Consider the following 25,220-nt stretch of genomic DNA (forward strand, 5'->3'; position numbering starts at 1 on the left):
GATCCCTCAGGCGGCACTGCATCAAAAACCGACATCAATGTGGAAAGGATATCACCGCATGGGCTCAAGAACACTTCAGAAAACCAATGTCAGTAAATACAGTTCGGCGCTAACTCCGTAAGTGCAACTTGAAACTCTACTATGCAAAGCAAAAGCCATTTATCAAGAACACCCAGAAACGCCACCGGCTTCTCTGAGCCCGAGCTCATCTAAGATGGACTGATGCAAAGTGGAAAAGTGTTCTGTGGTCCGACGAGTCCACATTTCAAATTGTTTTTGAAATTGTGGACGTCGTGTCCTCCGGGCCAACGAAGAAAAGAACCATCTGGACTGTTATGGACACAAAGTTCAAAAGCCAGCATCTATGATTTTATGGGGCTGTGTTAGTGCCAATGGCATGGGTAACTTACACATCTGTGAAGGCACCATTCATGCTGAAAGGTACATACAGGTTTTGGAAAAACATATGCTGCCATCCAAGCAACGTCTTTTTCATGGACGCCCCTGCTTATTTCAGCAAGACAATGCCAAACCACATTCTGCATGTGTTACAACAGCGTGGCTTCGTAGTAAAAGAGTGCGGGTACTCAACTGGCCTGCCTGCAGTCCAGACCTGTCTCCCATGGAAACTCTGTGGCGCATTACGTAAAGTACGACAACGGAGAAGCTGTACATCAAGCAAGAATGGGAAAGAATTCCACCTACAAAGCTTCAACAATGAGTGTCCTCAGTTCCCAAACGTTTATTGAATGTTGTTAAAAGAAAAGGTGATGTAACACAGTGGTAAACATGACAAATCATTGTCTTCTGTTTTTATTTATGTTTGACACAACGTCCCAACTTCATTGGAATTTGGGTTGCAGAAACAAACAACGATTCACACTCACATTCACACTACGGGCAATTTAGAGTCTTCAATGAACCTCGCACGCATGTTTTTGGCATGTGGGAGGAAACCGGAGTGCCCGGAGAAAACCCACCCAGGCACAGGGAGAACATGCAAACTCCACACAGGCGGGGCCGGGATTTGAACCCCAGTCCTCAGAACTGTGAGGCAGATGTCCTAACCAGTTGTCCACCGTGCCGGCTGCAAATAAATTGAATAATGAAAAATCATACATTAAAAATGCTGAAGCATCCATCCATACATCCATCCATCCATCCATTTTCTACCGCTTATCCGAGGTCAGGTCGTAGGGGCAGTGGCTTTAGCAGGGACGCCCAGACTTCCCTCTCCCCAGCCACTTCAACCAGCTCTTCCGGCGGGATCCCAAGGCCAGCCAAAAGACTTAGTCTCTCCAGTGTGTCTTGGGTCGTCCCCGGGGTCTCCTCCCGGTGGGACGTGCCCGGAACACCTCACCAGCGAGGCGTCCGGGAGGCATCCGAATCAGATGCCCCAGCCACCTCATCTGGCTCCTCTCGATGTGGAGGAGCAGCGGCTCTACTCTGAGATCCTCCCGTATGACCGTGCTTCTCACCCTATCTCTAAGGGAGGAAACTTATTTTGGCCGCTTGCATCCGGGATCCTGTTCTTTCGGTCACGACCCACAGCTCATGACCATAGTTGAGGGTAGGAACGTAGATCGACCAGTAAATCGCATTTTGGCTTAGCTCCTTCTTCACCACAACGGACCGATACAAAGTCCGCATCACTGCAGACGCTGCACCGATCCGCCTGTCGATCTCCCGTCCCATTCTTCCCTCACTCATGAACAAGACCCCAAGATACTTGAACTCCTCCACTTGGGGCAGGATCTCATCCCCGACCTGGAGAGGGCACGCCACCCTTTTCCGCCTGAGGACCATGGTCTCAGATTTGGAGGTGCTGATTCTCATTCCAGCCGCTTCACACTCGGCTGTGAACTGCTCCATTGAGAGTTGGAAATCACGGCCTGATGAAGCCAACATAACCACATCATCTGCAAAAAGCAGAGCTGCAATACTGAGGCCACCAAACCGGACCCCCTCTACGCTTCGGCCGCGCTTTGAAATTCTGTCCATAAAAGTTATGAACAGAATCGGTGACAAAGGGCAGCCTTGGCGGAGTCTAACCCTCACCGGAAACGAGTCCAACTTACTGTCGGATATGCGGACCAAACTCTGACTCCGGTCGTACAGGGACCGAACACCCCGTATCAGGGGGTTCGGTACCCCATACTCCCAAAGCACCTCCCGAGGCACACGGTCGAACACCTTCTCCAAGTCCACAAAACACATGGAGACTGGTTGGGCGAACTCCCATGCACCCTCGAGGACCCTGCCGAGGTTGCAGAGCTGGTCCACTGTTCTACGACCAGGACGGAAACCCCACTACACCTCCGAAATCTGAGATTCAACTTCCCGAGGGACCCTCCTCTACAGCACCCCTGAATATACCTTACCAGGGAGGCTGAGGAGTGTGTCTAGTTGGAAAACACCCTCGGTCCCCCTTCTTAAAAAGACGGTCACCCTTCTTAAAAAGGGGGACCACTACCCCAGTCTGCCAATCCAGAGGCACTCTCTCTCTGGATTGGCAGACTGGGGTAGTGGTCCAAATTGCCCGTCGGTGTGAATGTGAGTGCGAATGGTTGTTTGTGCCCTGCGATTGGCTGGCGACCGGTTCAGGGTGTACCACGTCTCCCGCCCGAAGATAGCTGGGATAGGCTCCAGCAGCCCGTGACCCTAGTGAGGATAAGCGGCTCAGAATATGGATGGATGGATGGATGTAATTCTAAACCATTACATTACTGGAAGAAAATGTTTACTCAAATTACAGTTGCTTTTAGAAATTTCCAGGATTCCGATTTTAGTTCCATTTGAAAAATAGCTGCAAAAGCTCCCCAAAAATGTTCATATCACTTGCACCTTCAAAAACAACGACGCTTGTGATCGGCTCTTTCTGGTCATGTGCCATTCTGCTGTCGTGTCAAACATGACGTTTTTTCCAAATATGACTTTGAAGCGCCACGTTGTGGTGCAATCTATTAGTTTGCCTGAGATTTTAGACTTATCGTTACACGTTTGAACACATAAAAGAACATGGCTTTTGGATTTTATTTTTTTTAACATTCACTTGTCTGGTTTGTCATGCTTTGCGATATTGTCGAAATTGTGCACATTTGTCATTAGGTCAACATGGTGTTATGTTTTCCACATGCTGTACACATATGTATATGACTATATGTAACAAACACATTTTTGACTATGTATTTACATTTCCTCATGTTTTGTTATGAGTTCATTATTTGTGTAAAGAACAAATATGTGGTTAATTCCAAAATAATGATCTATTGTTTTAATACTCTTTTCTTTTTTTTTTTTTTTTAGAGGAAACTGTCCTGTTGATAAGTCCATTCAAACTTAATAAAGTAATCAAAATGTAATAAAAGGTCTCTCACGGGAAATCAAATGAATAATACAATGTTTACGAAGCCGTTTATATCTTTATAGTTGTGCACTTGTCTTTACCGTTATGCAAAGAAGTGTATTTCAATAGGCCGGGGGAGACATTTACCCAAATCAAACTAAAATCGTTAAACGAGATTTGTTTTACCGTTATCGATCTAATTTTATGAAAATGCAAAATAATGAGATCCAAATAATGTAGGTTGAAAGGTGTGATGTAAATCCTGAAACAAGCATTTAGTAACAATCGACATCTGCTGTTCATGGCTTGAGTTTTGCGCCCAAAGGCATGTCTCCTCCCATTTCCCAACCTGTCGATGACTTTTTACAGCCAGGCCAATAACAATAGGAGTTTGGTTTTAAGATTAAGAGCAACTATACAACATAGATAACGTTCCACTGCCATGTAGGTGGCAGGTGGTTTACTATATACTCTTCAATGTCAGGAAGCTGTGCCATAGTTTTTAATGTGTGAATACAGAAAACTCTGAATTTGCAGATATTTAAATACATGTTTTCTAGGGAGGTTACATTTTTGCACTACTTGCTGAAGTAACATGAGAATATCTTCACTCAGTCACTTTCCTATTTTCTAAACCCCAAATCCATCCAGTATTTGAAACCCATATCCTGTCTCCCTGGTTTGAAAACTGCATTGCCCCAAAAGGCAGTAAAATGTATTTTACGTTCAAGTCATGTTTTGTTCGATTATGGCCTGGGCCTCATCCTATATTGTTATCGTATTCATTTTCTCAGAAAAAAAGGATTATTTGCTTGTGACGAAAAGAGAGCTAAATGAGCAGGAGGTTTTATTCCATTTCTATTTCAACCAAGGCCGGAATGTCCGAATTATGCCTACCCAATAATATAGTTTGAAATGTTTTGTCAATTTAAACGCAAAGTTTCATGGTTCACAGACAATGGATGCCAATCTGACAAGGACATTATATAAACAATACGTTATGGTCACTGACCTAAACTATTTGCAGATTATCTGTAAAGTGCAGCGTTAAGTGTTATCTAGTAAATTATTGTCAACATGTACTTCAAACTTGCATGTTCTTATCAAAACATGTCTTCATATTAATGAATTTTACAACCAAAGGTATAAATAGCTGGCTCCTCTCCCTTCTATGGATTGTATAAAAGACCCAGCTTTGCTGCTGTTCTTTGGGAACATCTGGTCCCAAGGTGAGTTTATCAAGGAAAACAACCTTCGTGTTACTTTTATTTACTGTGTGATTGTCTTGAAAAACTCTTCTTTGTCTTGTGTTTCTTTTACAGTAATCCAGTCGGGTTGTGTGTGATAAAAAGATAATCATCAAGATGACAAGGCTTACAATACTTGCAGGTATGACAAGAATTAGTTTTGTGTGGTTTTGCGGATACATGTACATGTATGTCTACAAACACCGTTTGTAGACATACATCCTACTTATACGTTACTTATCTTCTGTACCAATAAAGGAAGAAAAGGTTTTTTGTTTAATGACCGCTGCACCCACATTCCCCCACACACCCTCCGAAAAAAAGAAATGACTTGGCTTTGGCGGTACGCGAATGCCCACCGATACAATCGAATCTGGTGCGCTTTGAACATTTTCAGTGCGCACCACATGTGCAAATGTGCACCTTGTATAGAGTATATACCATTACGTTTGAGATATAAAATGAGACATGTTTTTTTTCTCCATTCGTTAGGCTTGTGTCTGGCGATATGCCAGCTGGGTAAGTTGTCAACCAACACCCTTTCTCTTCCACCATATCAAATTGATTCAAATTCATTCCAGCGTTAATGTTTCTCTTTTTCCACTTAGGATCCGCCAGCAAAATGGTGTGCTACTTCACAAACTGGTCCCAATATAGACCTGGTGAGGGCAAATACATGCCACAAGATGTGGACCCCTTCCTGTGTACCACACTGATCTATGCCTTCTCTATCATCAACCACAACAATGAACTGGTTACATATGAGTGGAATGATGATGTTCTGTACAAATCTTTCAACAACCTGAAGACCAAGTAAGTGGGCAGTTTTATAAGCTGGGATTTTAGTGCGAGCCACTGCCGTACATTTGTGGCGACGATGACTGAGGTTGCAGTGTGTGCTTGTGATGATACGCTACGTGGCTATTTGCAGGAACCCTCATCTGAAGACACTCCTGGCTGTCGGCGGATGGAACTTTGGTTCGGCACAGTGAGTTACATTGTAGCCGTGGCCGTGCATCTATTGTTCTGACTGACGCGTTGTATGATGGTGATAGCTTATCAATACCTGTCGTGCTATGTGTTGCGTGTCAATTGTCAGCTGAGAGCAAAATAGGAGTTATTGGAAATTGTATATTGTCACAGCTTCACTGTGCACTGGGAACAAGGGTGATTGATTCCTTCTGAATGAGATTATTAACAGATTGTGACGTCTAATAGACCAACTATTTTAATGCAAAATTACCTTTTAAGATATACTCTATATTCTTTGTATATGTACTGTACCTGAGACCTCAATAACCTTTTCCACAGGTTTTCCATCATGGTATCCAATCCAACTAACCGTCAGAAATTTATTCAGTCTACGATAAAATTCCTGAGGACTCATGGATTTGATGGTCTGGATCTGGACTGGGAGTACCCGGGAGCTCGTGGAAGCCCTCCAGAGGACAAGCAGAGGTTCACTTCCCTTTGCAGGGTAGGTACTCACTATGCACTGTATGTATCGCTCTTGTTGACATGTTCAGCTGCATTTCAAGCTCACTGTGTAGACAATATCCATAATGTTGGCGACCTTTTTTTGACAGGAACTTGTTCAAGCCTATGCCGCTGAAGCCAAGGCCACTGGTAATACTCAGCTAATGCTGACTGCTGCTGTGTCTGCTGGAAAGGGGACAATTGATGGAGGATATGAAATTGCAGAGATTGCCAAGTAAGTGCGATTCGTCGATTTCGTCTTAACAGGAAGGTTGCGTGAATCGCCAAACGAGCGCCATTGTGTTTTGCACGCAACTCAGGGAATTGGACTTCATTAATGTGATGACCTATGACTTCCATGGAACTTGGGAGCGGTTCACTGGTCACAATAGCCCTCTGTTCCGTGGCTCCAAGGACTTTGGCGACCTGATCTACTTTAACACCGTAAGCAACAACCAATTCCGTGGGAGGTGTAGTACCATTTTCAAAAACACAATCTGAAACATTTTCAATCCCTTTTCAGGACTATGCCATGAAGTATTGGCGAGACAATGGCACCCCAGTGGAGAAACTGAGGATGGGTTTTGCTGCCTATGGTCGTACTTTCCGTCTTACGTCGGCAGACACCGGAGTTGGCGCGCCAGCTAGTGGACCTGCATCAGCTGGTCCATTCACACGTGAAGCTGGATTCTGGTCCTACTATGAGGTACTATAGAAAGTAAAGCATTGGAAATGTGTAGCATGATACAGAACACTGCAGGTGTAGGTTCAATTGGTATTCAACAACAGCGTACCTGATGTGAACAAACCTAACTTAATTGTCTGTGGTTCAGATCTGTGGCTTTGTGAAGGGCACTACCCTCCAGTGGATCGAGGACCAGAAGGTTCCCTATGCCACTAAAAACAATGAGTGGGTGGGATTTGACACCAGGGAAAGCTATGAGAATAAAGTAGGTTGCCATTAAACAGTACATTTTTTTTTATCTGACCTCAGTCAATCCCGACCTGATTGAAATTTTCATTTGGGTCCCACTAGGTGCGCTACCTGCAGGAGCAGAAATTTGGCGGTGCTTTTGTTTGGGCTCTTGATTTGGATGACTTTGCTGGACGATTTTGCGGCGCGGGCAACCACCCCCTTCTGTCTCATCTAAACAAACTTCTCAACATTGGTAAATGGAATTGTTAAGAGTGCCAAAAGACACGTGTAAATCCATAATTCGTTGAATTAAATCACTAACGCACCTTATTTCTTGCTGTACCATTCAGAGCTACCACCACTCCCTGCTACCACCACCCCCAAACCTAGTGCGAGCACCACCCCCCGTCCGACCACAGCCGCCACAGTCACAACCCATGCCCCAGGATCCGGCTTCTGTAACGGCAAACCTGATGGCCTGTATCCCAACCCAGATGACAGAGCCAGCTTCTACATGTGTGCAGGTGGCATCACCCATTTGAACAAGTGCGGATCTGGATCTGTCTTTGATGATAGCTGCAAGTGCTGCATCTGGCCATGAGCAATTAGTGGGGGGGAAATGCAAATAACAACTGACACAAACATCTATTAAACGACTGCGATTATCAAGCATCCTCTGTGTGTACAATCATTTTCATGTGAATCTCGAGTAAGAGTAATGTCGCTTACTTTATCACTATGTGTTTCTGTGAAATAATTGCATATCAATTGCAAATGCCTATAGATGACAAAGAAGCAGAAAACCCTAATACAGTATGTCTGTATCCATGCGTGTATCAGGTAAATGTTTTGGCAAACCTCAAGAGACTTTAGCTGCACATTTGGGATACGTTCGGAAATTCACTCCATGGGCGCCGGGGCGCCAGATTGAATTTCCGAACGTACCCCTACTTTCAGGACATAATGTAACGCGCGGATATTACGCGAGAGCAATGAAGCAGCCAAGCTAAGCGTGGCGGCTATATAACGGCCATGTCGGAGAGGTCAACGTTCCCCAGACGAGGGGAATGCATGAACGCTGACAATTAAGTCGTAACTTGCTTATTCCTCCATCAATTGTCATCAGGGTGTATGCTATCAATAAACTACATGGAAAACAATTTCAAATAAGAATATATTTAAATCCAGAAAATGGATGGATGACTAGTTTTCGTACGCACTGTACGCAACCGTGCGCACCACAATGTACCGGCATCGTTGGTCCTTTGGTTTTCCTGCTGTGCGCACACACATGGCAATGATCTCACGACGTTGACAACCCTAGCTTAGCGTCACAGTCGGCACAGAGCTCAAAATGGCGTGTCTCGGCTGCCAATAGATACCTGTGCTCACCAGCGTTTGTTTTAAAAGCGGCATCAAGGCACCTTTCCTAAGCGTTTTGTAGAATAGAACGGTTCTTGTCGTTCGGAATCGGAAGAGAGTGTCAAAACCCCTTTTCAAAAAAATAGAAATTGCATTTTATGATATGAACGACACATTTAATTACACATCAATGCATCTGTCTGTCATTTATTAATCATACATTCAATTAATTATTCATTTATTTAATTATTTAATGTTGTATTTATTCCTTGTGTGTTTTGGACATACTTGGCAAATAAAGATGATTCTGATTCTGATATTTGTTTTTATCAGAGCGTCAGATTGAATTTTCGAACGTCCCCTATGTCGGAACTTTTGGTCCGCCATAGTTTTCTCCTGAAACGGAAGACATTACCTTTTGGACTGGGAAATGTAGTTTAATTGTGGGTTGCCAAAACAAGTAGAACGTTGACCGCAAGAGCGTTGACTACATTTCCCACAATTCATGGCACTCTACATCCTATTTAGCGCACGCACACACATGTCGTAGTCCACACCACGTCCGCTCTCAGAACAGACGTCGACGTTTTCAGTTTTTATGAATTTGTGATTCTAGTCACTTCATAATTATTTTAGTCAAAAATGGAACCACATTGGCATGAACCAAAATGATCAGCTTGGGAAGACTGAACTAGGTTAGAAGCCAAACGTTGACCAGAATAGTTGCAACTCTTGAGGTTAGACTTGGACAGTCCCATTCTTCTTCTTCATCGCAATGTATACTTTATTATCTGGGTTATATAAATACATGTTTCAAAAGGACGAATACTGCATTTTAATCCTTGGATTGGATAACGCTGGAAAAACGGTATGCTGAATCTCATCTGTTAATGTGACGATTGCCATTCTGTTGTTTTGTTTTACATCCCCTTGTAATGTTAATCTGATCGTTGTGTTTACCTTGGTTAAGTGGAGGTTTACAACTCAACGTTATAGTGTTTCTAAAAGATGCACACCAGGCGAACCTGTTCCGCTTTCTGACCTACATCCAGTGCTGTGAAAAAGCGTTTACCCCCTTCCTGATTTATCGGGGGGGGGGTTATGTTTGTTTGCTTGTTTTTTTGCATGTTTGTCACACTTAAATGTTTCCCATCATCAAACAAATTTAAATATTGGTCCAAAACAACACAAGTAAACACAAAATGCAGGTTTTAAATGTTTTTTTTTTTATTATTAAGGGAGACAAAAAAATCCAAACCTAGATGGCCCTGTATGAAAAAAGTGATTGCTTTTCTTAATAGACATCGAGGTTGTCTGAACTTTTGGGAGAATCTGTAATTCAAAGAATACACACAAAGGGTCAGAAATAGCCATATCCTTCATGTCAATTGATAGAATTTCAACCAGGCTTTTTCCCACAACTGTACGTAATCCAAATCAATATGGTATTTGAAGACAGTGGTTACCAACCGATTTTGTTTTGTGTCCACCCAGATCATTTTGGTTTCCAACATGAGTAGCTCCATACTGTACGTGTTGATTATTCTCTAAAAGTACCAGTAGAACGTAACACAACTACTTCTTGAATGAAAGTCATTTTATTTGATCTCTTTAACTTGAACATTGAATTGTCTTCTTTTTAACTCAAATTAAACCTAAAAATAAATGTCGCCTTTAAGATAAGTCCTTTCAATAAATAAATTAATAATAATAAAAAACATCTAAATAAATGATAAACCTTACCCTTTTTGTATATAATTCATTTAACATTTACCGAGCGTTATGTGAACCCGCTCCTGAATCCAGAGCAACTGGATGTTTCAGCCATTGATCCATATTTGCCTGTACGCGGCTGTTTTGATTTTTGGCAAGGCTGTGCCACAGGCTATTGTCTTCCCGGGTAAACGAGTTGCCGCGCGCACATACATTTAATTGATGGGCTTCAGAAATGACCGAGAATATTTACTTATCATCATGAAAATAAATTACGTTTCACGCACGGTCGGGAGGGTTACTTTAAAAATGTATTCTGATAGTTATTACCGGTTTTAAAAAATGTAGTTAGTAAAAATGTATTTTGATAGTTATTACCTGTTAGTAATGTGATCCAAGGACTATAATATTAATGTAACCTGATACTTTTTAATGACTCCAATACCAAATGTGCTAAAAAAATAAATAAAAACTAAAAACAACAAAAAAAGGACAAAAGAAATGAAATCAATACACTATATTTTGATCTGGTCTTTTCGGTCGGATGAATGTGAATTCTTTGATATGCATGGTTTTAGAACGTGAGAGGAAGCCAGAGCGCCCCGAATACAAATCCAAAACCTCAGAACTGTGAGGAAGATGTGCTAACCGCTTGTTCACCGTGTTGCAGATACAGTATGACTGGAATGATGGCTGGATTTCGGAACATTTAAAACAATTGCTTAGTTGCACGAGGAATGCTGTTTTGAAACTGTCCCAGAAAGCAACTCCTTACTTAACAGTGGCGTGAGAAAGTATTGACCCCCTTCTCAAATGCGGATATTCTTGCATAGCTTCCCCACTTTAAAATAATCAAAACAAATGTAAATATCCGTGAAATATAACCCAATGAAGCTTAATGTGCTGTTTTTAGATGGTGATTTCATTTATTCAGGGAAAAAACAACAACTATTCAGTTACCTGGCCCTCTGTGAAAACGTAATTCCACCCCTTGTTAAATCATGAATGAATTGTGGCTAATACAAATTTTTGGTGAATTTTCACTGATGACACCCAAGCCCGATGACTGACAGACCTGTTCAATCAAGAAATAACTTCAACAGAATCTGTCCAGACATCAAGTCGGACAAAAGATCTCGGAAAGCCACGACATAATGATACATGATACAAAGAAATGACAGAATAGTTGACAAATAAAGTAATTGGCATGTATCAGTCTGGAAAAGGAGACAAACGCCATTTGTAAAGCTTTAGGATTCCAGCGAACCATAGGGAGAGCAGTTACCCTCACATGGAGAAAAACAGTGGTGAACCTTCCCAGGAGTGACCAGCCTACAGAGAACAGCAATGACTCACCCAGGAGGCCACAGAGGAGCTCAGGACAACTTCTAAAGGACTGGGGGTCTCCCTTGCCTCGGTTAAGGTCAGTGTTAATGACACAACAATAAGGAAGGGACTGGGCAAAAATGGCATCCATGGCAGAGTTGCATGTCGAAAATCACTGCTGACCAAAATAAATACAAAGGCTTGTCTTACTTTTTCAAAAAAACATCTGAATGATTCCCCAGACTTTTGGGAGAATATTATATGGACTGACGAGATGAAAGTTGAGCTTTTTGGAAGCTATGTGTCCCGCTACAGCCGGTGTAAGTGGAGCACAGCGTTTAAGAAAAAGAACATCATACCAACAGTCATACATGGTGGTGATGGTCTTGGGCTGCTTAGCTCCTTCAGGACCTGGACAACTTGCTGTGATCGATGGCACCATGAATTCTGCTCTTTTAACAGAAAATCCTGAAGGAGAATGTTCACTCATCGGTTTGCCACCTCAAGCTGAAGAGCACTAAGGTTCTGCAGCAGGATAGTGATCCAAAACACACCAGCAAGTCAGCTTCTGAATGGCTTAAAACATTTTTTTTTTTTTTTTAAATGAAGGTTTTGCCGTGGCCTAGTCAAAGTCCAGACTTGGATCTGATTGAAAGGCAGTGGCATGACCTGAAAAAGGCTGTTTATGCTCGAAAACCCTCTTATTTTTTTTTCTGAATTGCCCACTATTCCTTGCAGGAATAGTGGGCAAATATATCTCCACAGAGATTTGAAAGTATGATTTCAGTTGTTGCTGCTGAGGATGCCCCAAACCAGTTATTAGTTTTAGGGGGCCATTACCTTTTCACACAGGGCCAGGTAACTTTGAATAGTTATTTTTCCTGAATAAATGAAATCACCATTTAAAAATAGCCCTTTGTGTTCACTTTGGTTATATTTGTCTATTTGCATTTGTTTGATAATCTTAAACATTAAAATGGGGAAACGATGCAAAAGTATAAGAACTCAAGAAGGGGACCAAGACTTTTTCGAGGCACTGTACACAGATGGATACTTTAGTCATTCGTTCATTAAGGTCTACACACGCGCACACACACACTTGTAATTATGATACATGATGATGATGATAATGCGTGACATCACTGCGAAAAAAGGTCGATGTACAACGTTGATGTACACATTTCAGATTTCAAATCAAATTTGCCTCATTTCTTGGCTTTCTTTTGTTCTGGCCCCCAACTTGAGCTAGAACCCATCTCCACCTGCACCCGAAACCTGCTTCAAGCTGTGCCACATGAATAGCATCCTCCTCTTTAAGCGCTCTCATTGTGGAAAAGAATTGACTCAAATCATTGGCTGGTTCACTTCATTTTTCACGATGACCAAGTTCAAAGGCTAATCCCAAATGCATCCTCCAGGAAAATATGAAATAGAATATTTTTCCGTTTTCATTGTCCATTTCTGAATTTGAAGTAAATTCATTCTGTGTTGTGACATAATCCCTAACATCGCTCCGTCGCTGAATACAGTGAACATTAACATCCGTAAGCTAATTAGATAATTGTAGGCGCGGTTCCTAATTCATACAAGATGCACTAGCGGACGAGCTCTTATCACTGTTACGTGAGCTTAACGGTTCCACTGAGACCACAACCAGGGCCACGACCTGCAGCACCTCAACGCAAAATACAAAAGACCAGTGCAACAAATGCGACACTGGCTGATCTGATGAGCAAAAATGTTGCGTAAACGTAAGAGTGGCAATCGAGGATGTCCGCTCCAGAGGTGGGTTGAGTAGTCAAACGTTGTACTCAAGTAAGAGTACTGTTACTTGACAATGATGAGACACAAGTAAAAGTAAAAAATAGTCCTCCCAAAAATTACTTGAGTAAAAAGTACACAGTGAAATAATTAATGACTGAGTAAATAGTGAGTAATTTAGGACTTTTAACCACAGCATGAACATCAATTCAAAACAAAAAAATCCAAAATAAAATGTGAATGTGCAAATTCTGACGTCGGGTGTGTTTGTGTGTGTGTGTGTGTGTGTGTGTGTGTGCGCGCACAGTCAAATCTACAACACATCTGCTAAAAATCAACAACCAGCCTCTCTCTTTCCATATTAAAAATGGAATCCTTTCGATGAATCCAACATTTTAACAAATGTACCTGTAATCTGATTGCATCTTTTTTTCAGTAGCTGTACCAAATTACAGTTACATTTTAAAAAAAAAAATTCAAATGAGACTGTACATGTATTCCGTGACACCTGCAATGTGCTCGCGTACCCCCAGGGGTTCGCGATAACCCTGGTCGGGAAACACTGGCTTCCGATATCATTTATGATTGCTAAACATTGGAGGCTCCTCCTCCACTGCTATTTCACATCGCATGTGGAGATGGTTGCATTTGATTTCATTTTTTCCACCAAGAGCTAGTTATGGCTAGAGGTCCTATTTTTATTCCAATTTTTGAGTGAGTCAAGGTATTCTACAGAAATGATACACAACAATATTGGGGTGTCCAGCGGACCAAGGTTAGGATGCAGGAATCTACTTGAACTTTAAGCCAGTTTAGGCTCCGCTTACATCAGGGAGAAGTGGGGCCCACTAACGGCGGTTTTCCATTGCAAGTTCCAGAACGGCCTGTCCCTGCTCTGCCCCAGTCTCGCTTGGCCTGGCCTGGCCTCTGTTGCTTTTCCTCGAGGAACAGGCACTCATCAAAAGTGGGAGGGATTGGAGCAGGATCAAGAAGAAGGGGATATGTGAATGTTGTATTTCAGGCTGTATTTCATCTTCTGCCCATATGGACAAAAATGGCCTCACCTCCTCAGTCGACCACAGAACAAAAGCTGCTTTAAGTCTGACACACACTGTGCGATGTGGTCAAACCCGACTGGACCGGACCATCGTGTCGAGTTGCAGTTTACGTCACGGCCCTCCTCGGTCTGCGTTGCAGAACCAAGTCGGAGGAGGTTCTGAAAACCGGAGCCATTGTCATGGCTCGGCCTCGAAAAGGTGTATTGGAGAAGCGATCACACGGGGCGGAGCGAGGCCGGTTGGGGGTAAAACCGGTACAACGGCAAAGGGGCATTAGTGGGGCCACTCGACTCCCCCACCTCAAATACACACACACACACACAGATGAAAAATGTATATTTGTATGTACTTATATGTTTTCAATATTGAATTATAAACAGTTAAAAGACTAGTTAGAATTATGAAAACAAATGGAATTAATGATATGCATCTTGTGTTGCACATAATTGCAATCGTACAACCCCAATTCCAATGAAATTGGCACGTTGTGATAAACATAAATGAAAATGGAATACAATGATTTGCAAATCATGTTCAACCTATAAAGCATAAACATGCAGCAAGGACACACTCACGTTCTTAGAGCAATGCGCTAACCTTAGCTCCTGCCCGCAATACAGCTCTGAACAACGAAAATATCACATAACCTTTCACCTGAACGTCGATAGCAAAATCCTAGAACATCCCTTATGACGACTGCACAAGGGGGCATGATTTCCCATACAAAGGCCAATGATTTAGACGTCATGACGCCAATCGAGATTAAAGACCATTTCACAAAGCAAATTCCTTGTGTTTTAACATATTTGGCTAACACACGTGACTCTGATTCTAATGATACTGCTCACTAAATGGCACGTGGGATTCTACCCCCAAAATGGCTTCACAAATACAAAGTACAGTATTTGTACTGAAAGCTCACTGTAAATTCAAAATGCTATTTTTGAACGGCTGACCAGAAACTGATTTATGGTTTTCCATTGGACTGTGTGACTGTCATGTCATGGCAATCATGGAATATAAATGTTTTTGTTTAACTCATAAATGTGTGATAACTGTCCCTCCTATAGACCTTTTTGGAACAAACCAAAACAAAGTTCAGCAAGAACTATAAGGGAATGAATTTGTCCAAGATCACAAGTACAGTTGGACTGAACAGTAAGTGGGTTTTAGCGTGTTTGTGTGTATGATTGTATATTATACAGTGGTGCCTTGAGATACCAGTGACCCAACTTGCCAGTTGTTTGAGATGAGAAATGTCGTTTGCCCAATTTCTTGTTTTGACTTGCGAGCGCAAACTTGAGACATGAGTGCTGTGTTGTGGCAGTGAAATCAAGTCAACTTACTTAACAATCAGCAGCAGTTTGGCAAATATTGATCAATTTGTCAAAACAGAGGCTTCAAGCTGTTTAATGCCACTCACTTCGAGCTGAACTGTCCTGCCACACTGAACATAAAACAAAGATCATTTACATCTTTGATTTAAAACAGCTTTGTCTTGTAAAAAAAAAAAAAAAAAAAAAAAAAAAAAAAAGTCCACTTAGCCTAATGCTAACAAACAATGCAAAACACTATTGACATGTTAACAAGCATCGATAGTCGTGGTTTTTGAAGCAACACGTATTTGGATCGATAAAATAACGCTACATACGTACACTACATGCAGTCATTCTTTGTCATCTATGGAAAAAAACGACTAATATTACAGTCTTACTGAGTCAGTACGACGAGAAGTCTATTCTTCGTTTGTGTCTGCATGACTACAGTATTATACTGCCTCTCGGTGACCAAGGCAGGCAAACCACAAGGAGCAGCGCAGTGAATTGGATTGCTGCATTAAATATGATGCAAGTGTTGAACTCTTAACATTGTATTTAATTATGTTATTACTCCTGTTTTATGACGAAGTATACTACTATATACTGCCATTTTTCCTGATTGAAAAACACGTTTTCTTTATTCGGGGGAGGATGGAACAGATTAATGGCCTTTCATTTCAATGGGGAAAGATGATTTGAGCTACACTATATTGCCAAAAGTATTCACTAACCCACCTTAATAATCGGCATCAGGTGTTCCAATCATTTCCATGGTCGCAGGTGAGCCTTAATCAAGCACCTCGGCATGCAGTCTGTCTTTACAAACATTTTTGCAAGAATGGATCACTCTCAGGAGCTCAGTGAATTTCAGCATGTTAATGTGAGCTGAAGCCACCTGTGCAACAAGTCCATTCGTAAAATGTCCTCACTCCTAAATGTTCCACAGTCGACTGTCAGCTGCATTATAAGAAGGTGGAAGCATTTGGGAACGACAGCAACTCGGCCACAAAGTGGTCGGCCGCGTAAACTGACGGCGAGGGTGTCAGCAGATGCTGAGGCGCGTAGTGCGAAGAGGTCGCCGATTTTCTGACGAGTCAATCGCTACAGACCTCCAAACTTCACGTGGCCTTCGGATTAGCTCAAGAACAGTGCACAGAAAGCTTCATGGAATGGGTTTCCATGGCCGAGCAGCTCCATCCAAGCTATACATCGCTAAGTGTAATGCAGAGCGTCTGAAGCAATAGTGTAAAGCATGCCGCCACTGGACTCTAGAGCAATGGAGACGCGTTCTCTGGAGTGACGAATCACGCTTCTCCATCTTACAATCTGATGGACAAGTCTGGGTTTGGCGGTGTCCAGGAGAACGGTACTGGTCTGACTGTATTGTGGCAAGTGTAACGTTTGGTGGAGGGGGAACGAAGGTGTGGGGTTGTTTTTCAGGAGCCGGGCTTGGCCCCTTAGTTCCAGTGAAAGGAAATCTGAATGCTTCAGCATACCAAGAGATTTTGGACAATTCCATGCTCCCAACTGTGCACCAGTGCACAAAGCAAGGTCCATAAAGACATGGATGACAGAGTCCGGTGTGGTTGAAGTTGATTGGCCTGCACGGAGTCCTGACCTCATCCCGACAGAACACCTTTGGGATGAATTACTGCGGAGACTGAGAGCCAGGCCTTCTCGTCCAACATTGGTGTGTGACCCCATAAACGCACTGCTAAACCTTGTGGACAGCCTTCCCAGAAGAGTTGAAGCGATTATAGCTTCAAAGTCATATACCAACGTCATATTGAAACCTATGGATTAGGACTGGGATGTCACTTAAATTCATATGGCAGGTGAGCCTTAAATTCGAGGCAGGTGAGCAAATACGTTTGGCAATATAGTGTGAGTGCCTTGAGCATGGTCAGGGAATTAATTATACTCGTATCTCAAGGCATCACTGTAGTCTAGTTTTCAATTGCTGATAGATTATTCCTGCTCATTTGAATCCTTCTCAGTTGGAACTATTGATGTGGGCAAGGCTCGTCTAATGTTCTGGGATCTGGGAGGCCAAGAGGAGCTTCAGTCTCTTTGGGACAAAGTAAGTACCTTCTCACAATAACCACCACCAATACTGCTTGGCTGTCTGTTAACAATCATTTTATATCAACTCTGTAACTCCTTAAGCTTCTATCTGTCTTTAAGATGTTTTATCTTCCTCTATTTCTATGCACAAAACATTTTGGTGCAATGTTATGTAGAAATTTCACATTAAAAAAATACCTCTTCAAAACAGTCTTGATTTACCTGAAGACAATTTAGGCCTGGCACACACACAAAGACCATCGGCCTGTTTTTGTGCCAATTCTGCCCCTTCCTGACCAAGCACGTTAAAATCCCAGACAATCTTAGGCCTTATAAGATTATCCTAAAGGATTCTTAGGTCTGATATGTGTTAAGAGTGGATTCGTCCCGATTTTAGGGTCCGAAACAGGTCGGGCCAACAATCTTAAATAATGAACGTGTTCAATATTTACCGTGGCTTTACCGAGGCGCGGCTACAGAAGCTGACCCTTGGGACTTGAAATCTCACCTCTCTGGCAGGGAAGGAGCCTGAGCTGGTGTGCGAGGTTGAGAAGTTCCGACTAGATATACTGGGGCTCACCACACACAGCTTGGGCTCTGGTACCAGTCTTCTTAAGAGGGGTTGGACTCTCTTCCAATCTGGAGTTGCCCACAGTGAGAGGCGCCGAACAGGTGTGCGGGCATACTTATTTCCCTCTGGCTCGGTGCATCTACTTTGGGGGTTAGCCTCCCTCCACATTCGGGGGAGGGGATGGGCCCTGGCTATTGGCTATGCTATGTGCCTATGCACCAAACACCAGTTCAGAGTACCCACCCTTCTTGAAGTCCTTGGATGGGATGGTGGAGAGCAGACTCCCTCATTCTGCTGGGCACTTCATCGGTTGCGTAGGCAGTGACAGTGAGACCTGGAAGGGTGTGATTGGGAAGAACAGCCCCCCCCTCGATCAGAACCCAAGCGATGTTCTGTTCTAGGACTTCTGTGTTCGTCACAGACTGTCCATAACAAACAACATATTCAGACTTAAGGGTGTCCACATGGGGCGGCACGGTGTCAAACTGGTTAGCACATCTGCCTCACAGTTCTGAGGACCTGGGTTCAAATCCGGCCTCACCTGTGTGGAGTTTGCATGTTCTCCCCGTGCCTGCTCGGGTTTTATCTGGGTACTCCAGTTTCCTCCCACATCCCAAAAATGTGCAGGGTAGGTTAATTTGAAGACTCTAAATTGTAAATTTGTTGGTCACTGAAACAAAAACTCGGGCGTGCGAGGAGTTTGGCGAGGCCATGGAGAATGACTGTCGGACAGCTTCGGATGGTCTCAGGAGTAGGAAGCAGTGCACCATCAATACCGTGTGTGGTGCGGATGGGGCGCCGCTGACCTCGACCAGGGACGTTGTAAGTCGGTGGGCCGAATACTTCGACGATCTCCTCAATTCCACCGACACGCTTTCCCAGGAGGAAGCAGAGTCTCGGTACTCTGAGGTGGGCTTTCCTATCTCTGGGGTTGAGGTCACCAAGGTGGTTAAAAAGCTCTTCTGTGTCAGGGCCCAGTGGGTGGATGAGATCCGCCCAGAGTTCCTTAAGGCTCTGGATATTGTGGGGCTGTCCTGGTTGACACGCCTCTGCAACATTGTGTGGACATCAGGGACAGTGCCTCTGGATTGGCAGACTGGAGTAGTGGTGATGGACCGGAGGGTGAGTTCCAACTGTACTATAACAATCCTCAGCCTCCCTGGTAAGGTGTATGCAGGGGTTCTGGAGAGGAGGGTCTGTCAGGAAGTCGAATCTCAGAATCAGGAGGATCAGTGTGGTTTTCGTCCTGGCCATGGAACAGTGGACCAGCTCTACACCCTCAGCAGGGTTCTCTCGAGGGTGGATGGGAGTTCGCCCAGCCAGTCTACATGTGTTTTGTGGACTTGGAGAAGGCGTTCGACAGTGTCCCTCGGGAAGTCCTGTGTGGGTTGCTCCGGGAGTACAGAGTACCCGAGCCCCTGATACGGGCTGTTCGGTCCCTGTACGACTGGTGTCCAGGGTTTGGTCCGCATAGTCAGTCAGATTCGTTTTCAGTGACCGTTGGATTGGATGAACAAGTAGGCTTTACGAGATCAGGATTTTTGGGGCCGATCACCGATCAGCGAGAAAAAATTAGATTTACAATAAATGTATCTTTGTTCCTCTAATTATGCCAGTGAGGCATAGTGACAAATGAATGGTCTCCTATTAGATGGAAGGAAGTAAATACAATAATTAATGTATCCACTTTTTGTGACATTTTTGTTTGTTGGTGTGCCGTAGGATTTTTCAATTGTAAAAGATGTTCCTTGGCTCCATAAAGGTTGGACGATGGCGACACGGAGTAAATGTCTTTTGCGGAGCCGATCAATTACGTCATTGATCGGATCGGCGAGTTATGACATTAAAGCCGATCAGCATAAAATGCTAATTATCGGCCGATACCGATAAAGCCAATAAATCGGTGTAAAGTCTAGAAAAAAGCGTTCAGAACATTTAGTCACTACAAACCCATTAACAATGTTTGTATTACATTTAGTACTACGCAGAGTCCCATGGAGTTATCTATGTGATCGACTCAACTGATGAAGAACGACTTTCAGAATCAAAGGAAGCCTTCGGTAAGTCACCCTACATACAGTACTGAGTTTCCAGCCTGCTTTTATACAGTATTTGTGTGCTATTCATTTAACCATGGTGGAAACAGAGCAGCACACTTTACTTTTGTCATAGCCATTCTCACGGGGTCTGAACGTGAAGTCTGGTACTGAATTCTCCTATCCAGCTCCAAAATCTACAGTTAATCATAGAATTAAAATTTGCTAAACATCCAGCCATCCATTTTGTACCGCATAGCCGAGGTCAGGTCGTAGGGGCAGTAGCTTTAGCAGGGACGCCCAGACTTTCCTCTCCCCAGCCACTTCATCCAGCTCTACCGGGGGGGATCCCGAGGCGTTCCCAGGCCAGCCGAAAGACGTAGTCTCTCCAGGGTGTCCTGGGTCGCCTCCCGGGGTCTCCTCCCGGTGGGACGTGCCCGGAACACCTCACCGGGGAGGCGTCCGGGAGGCATCCGAATCAGATGCCCCAGCCACCTCATTTGGCTCCTCTCGATGTGGAGGAGCAGCGGCTCTAATCTGAGCTCCTCCTGGATGACCGAGCTTCTCACCCTCTCTCTCAGGGAGAGCCCGGACACCCTGCGGAGGAAACTAATTTCGGCCGCGTGCATCCGGGATCTTGTTCTTTCGGTCACGACCCACAGCAGGGCAGCAAAAACGTTATGTAGCCTAGGTGAGGGTCGGAACATAGATCGACCGGTCAATTGAGAGCTTCGCCTTTCGGCTGAGCTCCTTCTTCGCCACAACGGACCGATACAAAGTCCGCATCACTGCAGACGCTGCGCCGATCCGCCTGTCGATCTCCTGTTCTATTCTTCCCTCACTCGTGAACAAGACCCCATGATACTTGAACTCCTACACTTCGGGGAGGATCTCATCCCCGACCCGGAGAGGGTACGCCACCCTTTTCCGCCTGAGGACCATGGTCTCAGATTTGGAGGTGCTGATTCTCATCCCGGCCGCTTCACACGCTGCTGCGAACTGCTCCAGTGATCTTTTGAGATCACGGCTTGATGAAGCCAACAGAACCAGATCATCTGCAAAAAGCAGAGATGCAATCCTGAGGCCACCAAACCGGACCCCCTCTACGCCTTGGCTGACCCTTGAAATTCTGTCCATAAAAGTTATGGAAAGTTATTTCACCACACATACTCACTTAGAATTAAGGCCAAAAAGTCTCATCAGACCGGAGAAGCTTATTTCTCACCATCTTGGAGTCCTTCAGGTGGAGGGCGGCAGTGATGATTGACTTTCTAGGACTTTCTCCCATCTCCCGACTGCATCTCTGGAGCTAAACCACAGTGATCTTCGGGTTCTTCTTTACTTTCTCTCACCAAGCCTCTTCTCCCCCGATTGCTCAGTTTGGCCGGACGGCCAGCTCTAGGAAGGGTTCCGGCCGTCCCAAACGTCTTCCATTTAAGGATGATGGTGTTCTGAGAAACCTTAAGTGCAGCAGAATTTGTTTTTGTCACCTTGTTCAGCTCAGTGCCTTGCCACAGTTCTGTCTCAGAGCTCTTCAGGCAGTTCCTTTGACCTCATGATTCTCATTTGCTCTGACATGCACTGTGAGCTGTAAGGTCTTCTATAGACAGGGGTGTGGCTTCCCTAATCAGGACTCCAATGAAGGTGTAGAACCATCTTAAGGATGATCAGAACAAATGGACAGCACCCGAGTTAAGTTGGTGTCACAGCAAAGGGAGGGCCTGAATACTTCATGCTGTGTGACAGTTCCGTTTTTTGATGAAAAAAATAGAATTCTGAAAAAGGGAGTATCATTGAATTTGAAAGTCTGTCTATTCTAATCTAGTCCTTTCTCACCTCATTCCAGAGAAAATGATCAGCAGTGATGTGTTGGAAGGCGTCCCGCTCCTGGTGCTGGCCAACAAACAGGACATATTGGTAGGGTCGAGTTCTTCTGTTCGGTGAAACGCACAACCTATTTTTTTCTGTGATTCATACTCCGTCTTTTCTATATGAATAACTGCATCAGTTGTGATGTAGAGTGGATGTCGCCGGAAATATCCCCAAGTTGCGTAACAGTTTGGTTGCAGCCTCAGCACGTCTTGTGTCTTGCTCCTTCATCAGAACTGTTTGTCCGTGCCAGATATTAAAACAGCCTTCAGTGACTGCGCACCAAAGATTGGCAAACGAGATTGTTTAGTCCAGCCGTGTACTGCCCTCACGGGGTGAGTTGGCAACTTCAGTCATGTTACTTCCTTCTGAAATGATCTCACAACTCATTTCTTGTGTGTATTTATGACGCAGGGATGGCGTGAATGAAGGCATCGAGTGGATGGTGAAGTGTGTGATCAGGAACATTCACCGGCCGCCCAGGCAGAAGGACATCACATAGAAGGCCATCTGGGATCTTGGACTTTATCATCAAGGGCATTCCTAACAAATCTTGGAGCTGAAGACCCTCCCCTCGTGTGTCTGCTGTGACTTTGAGCAGCTTGATTAGTTTCTGGTGTAGGAATTAAGGACAGAGTTTCTCTGACTGGTACAAGGATTCTAAACTGTTGTATGGACTGTCTTTGCCCACATTTGAGCGCTTTTGTAAGCTTCTTCTTCTTCTTCTTCTTGTAAACATTCCTAACTGCCGACTGTCATATCAGAACGAGCCACTGTGTCAACAGACTGAACGAGAGCTGAAGATGGCTCGCTCTCTTTGACGATGCAACGTTAAAAAAAAACATACCGTTTGTTTGTTTGTTTGTTTCCTGAAAAGTGAGATTTGGAGATTTACCCAACGACAAGCCAGCGACGTTAATTTAAAAAATCAAAAATGCAAAAGGGGTCATTCCGATGTTTTTGTATTTTGCTTCAACTTGAGGAATGAATACCTGCAACGTTTTAAAATGGGGAATGATGTGGAATTGTATAAACATGTTCAAATGTAAAGATCTCTCGGCATTCTTGTTATCACGTCGCCCACATTTTTGTTTTGTTTTGTTTTTTTCTGCCCCACTCTGTCTCCCTATTTAAAATAGTTGCGCAAAACCGCTGAGCACACGTTTGTTTGCATGCGGAATACTTGTTTCATTTTGTTGCCCTGCACATTGTATTTGCCTTTGCTTTGGCAGTTGGAGTTAAATGCTAACGTGAATAAAACAAACACCATGCAGTTTGTCTGGTGTCCCTAAAATAAACAAATCTTCTGTCATGTAAGATGACTATTAGTTGTCCTCAATGTTGGTGAGTAATTACAAAATGTAATCAATTATATTACTGGTAGAAAATGTGTTGTTAAATTACATCTAATTTTGAAAAGTTGCATTATTGCAATTTTGGTTGGAATCGAAAAAATTGCTTCAAAATCTCTTTCCTATCACTTCTTCCTTGTGATTGGCTCTCTCTGGTCATGTGCCAGTCTGCTGTAGTCTCAAACACGACACGTTTCCCAAATATGTCCGAGAATAAACGGTTCGACTCGGTTACACACTCTCGGGCATGCTGGAGTCTTGCCCAGCTGACTCTGGGCAAGAGGCGGGCTACGCCCCGAACTGGTCGCCAGCCAATCGCAGTTGGCACACAAGACAAACAAACAACCGCACCTACGTACAATTTAGAGTCTTCAATCAAGCTACCGTGCATGCTTTTGGGATGTGGGAGGAAACCGGAGTACGTGGGGAAAACCCACACAGGCGAGGGCGGATTTGAACCTGGATCCTCGGAACTGTGAGGCAGACGCGCTATTACTTTGAGAAAGTCATTGAAATAGTTACCCTACTACTAACCTTTTCAACAGGGTAACCTGTATTTGTAACCAACACGTTTCCAAAGTAATCTTTCCTACACTGGTTGTACTGTACCATTCATCCACTTATGCTTTGTTATGTTATGCTTTGTTTTTGTTTTTTTTAATCCAGATTTTAGAATGGAAAACTTTAGGACCTCAGTAGAATCATGTCAATGCCCTTTGATTTATTTTATACTCCTACGCACCGTTTTAAATTGGAACCCTTCACTCATTCCACTGTAATACTGTCGGTCGCCGCAAGGGGCCGGTGTTGGAAACGTTTTCGTCCTGTACAGAATGTAAACGGATGTGCAGACCCTTTCCAAAAAGTTTGAATATCATGGGAAAGTTGATTCCTTTCCATAATTCCATTCCAAAAAAAAAAAGTTAAACTTTCATATATTACAGATTCAGGGCCTACAATTTAAACAATTTCATTTGTTTCTTTTTACATACGCTGGGCTTCCAGCTCATAAAACCCACCGAATCAGGAAAGCCCAAAATTAGAATACAGTGACGAAATCCCCATTTCCTTCTCAGTTTTTGGTCGGAGAAAAAGGAACGAAATGAGGGTCACATGAAAGCAATCAAAATATGGATAATGCTTGTCTGGGAATCCCTCGGCTGTCATCGCTGCCTGGATGCGCCGTGGCATTGAGGCCATCAATCAGCCCGTGGCGTTCATCGCCTGTTCTGGAGTTATGGAAGCCCGGACTTGCTTGATGCTCGCCGTCACTTCTTCTTCGTTTTGGGGTCTGGTGCCCCTCGTTTTCCCCTTGGTAACACCCCATAGATTCTCAACGGGGTTTAGATCCAACGAGTTGGCCGCCCCGTCGAGCACCGCGATGGCATGGGCATCGAAGCAGGTTTTGGTGCTTCTGGCGGTATGGGCAGGGGCCAGGTCCTGCTGGCAGATAACATCTGCATCTCCATACAGATCCTCAGCAGAAGGAATCATGAAGTCCTCTAAAACACTCTGGTACACTGTTGCGGTGACCTTGGATTTACCAACACCTGCACCCAAAATCCTGACTGACTGTGGATATTTCACACTGGACCTCGAGCAGCTCGGGTTCTGTTCTTCACCCGCCTTCCTCCGAACCCTCGGACCTCGATCTTGATTCCCGAACGAAAGGCACACTTTCCTTTCATCGGAAAAGAGGACCTCGGACCACCGGCCGACGGTCCAGTCCTTCTTCCTACGTCGGCTCAGGCTCAGAAGCGGCTCGGCCCGAGGAACCCGACAGTCGTAGCCCGTCTCCCGGGAT

General features: G+C 44.0%; 2 protein-coding genes across 4 annotated transcripts; both read left to right on the forward strand.

Moving 5' to 3' along the window:
* Positions 1-543: 543 nt before the first annotated feature.
* Positions 544-7,586, forward strand: LOC133408520 (acidic mammalian chitinase-like). 2 transcript variants are annotated; one of them, XM_061687519.1, is made up of 11 exons: positions 4,711-4,735; positions 5,086-5,112; positions 5,202-5,406; positions 5,525-5,581; positions 5,905-6,070; positions 6,180-6,304; positions 6,390-6,513; positions 6,593-6,775; positions 6,903-7,019; positions 7,106-7,238; positions 7,336-7,586. In XM_061687519.1, the coding sequence occupies exons 1-11, from the start codon at positions 4,711-4,713 to the stop codon at positions 7,584-7,586; spliced, it is 1,413 nt and encodes a 470-aa protein (XP_061543503.1). The 2 variants fall into 2 exon arrangements, with proteins under 2 accessions (XP_061543504.1, XP_061543503.1); XM_061687520.1 differs by lacking the exons at positions 4,711-4,735; positions 5,086-5,112 and adding an exon at positions 544-569 and having other exon boundaries at positions 5,212-5,406.
* A 1,301-nt stretch (positions 7,587-8,887) lies between these two features.
* Positions 8,888-23,337, forward strand: arfrp1 (ADP-ribosylation factor related protein 1). Of its 2 annotated transcripts, none has more exons than XM_061687918.1 (7): positions 8,888-9,215; positions 15,276-15,363; positions 17,522-17,604; positions 20,138-20,219; positions 22,042-22,112; positions 22,299-22,399; positions 22,479-23,337. In XM_061687918.1, exons 1-7 carry the CDS (start codon positions 9,123-9,125, stop codon positions 22,564-22,566), a joined length of 606 nt encoding a protein of 201 aa, XP_061543902.1. In that variant the 5' UTR covers positions 8,888-9,122; the 3' UTR covers positions 22,567-23,337. The 2 variants fall into 2 exon arrangements, with proteins under 2 accessions (XP_061543902.1, XP_061543903.1); XM_061687919.1 differs by having other exon boundaries at positions 22,318-22,399; positions 22,479-22,569.
* Positions 23,338-25,220: the final 1,883 nt, after the last annotated feature.

The sequence above is a fragment of the Phycodurus eques genome, chromosome 10 (genome assembly GCF_024500275.1).
Source record: "Phycodurus eques isolate BA_2022a chromosome 10, UOR_Pequ_1.1, whole genome shotgun sequence".
Taxonomy (NCBI): Eukaryota; Metazoa; Chordata; class Actinopteri; order Syngnathiformes; family Syngnathidae; genus Phycodurus; species Phycodurus eques.

What these genes read in the sequence shown, in the direction of transcription:
- LOC133408520 (XM_061687519.1), top strand. Translation starts at nt 4,711, where the DNA reads ATGACAAGGCTTACAATACTTGCAG. An exon ending in TCTGGCGATATGCCAGCTGG is followed by an intron (nt 5,113 to 5,201) that starts GTAAGTTGTCAA and finishes TTTTCCACTTAG; the next exon opens with GATCCGCCAGCAAAATGGTG. An exon ending in AAACAAACTTCTCAACATTG is followed by an intron (nt 7,239 to 7,335) that starts GTAAATGGAATT and finishes TGTACCATTCAG; the next exon opens with AGCTACCACCACTCCCTGCT.
- arfrp1 (XM_061687918.1), top strand. Translation starts at nt 9,123, where the DNA reads ATGTATACTTTATTATCTGGGTTATATAAATACATGTTTCAAAAGGAC. An exon ending in TGGATAACGCTGGAAAAACG is followed by an intron (nt 9,216 to 15,275) that starts GTATGCTGAATC and finishes TCCCTCCTATAG; the next exon opens with ACCTTTTTGGAACAAACCAA. An exon ending in CCAACAAACAGGACATATTG is followed by an intron (nt 22,113 to 22,298) that starts GTAGGGTCGAGT and finishes CTCCTTCATCAG; the next exon opens with AACTGTTTGTCCGTGCCAGA.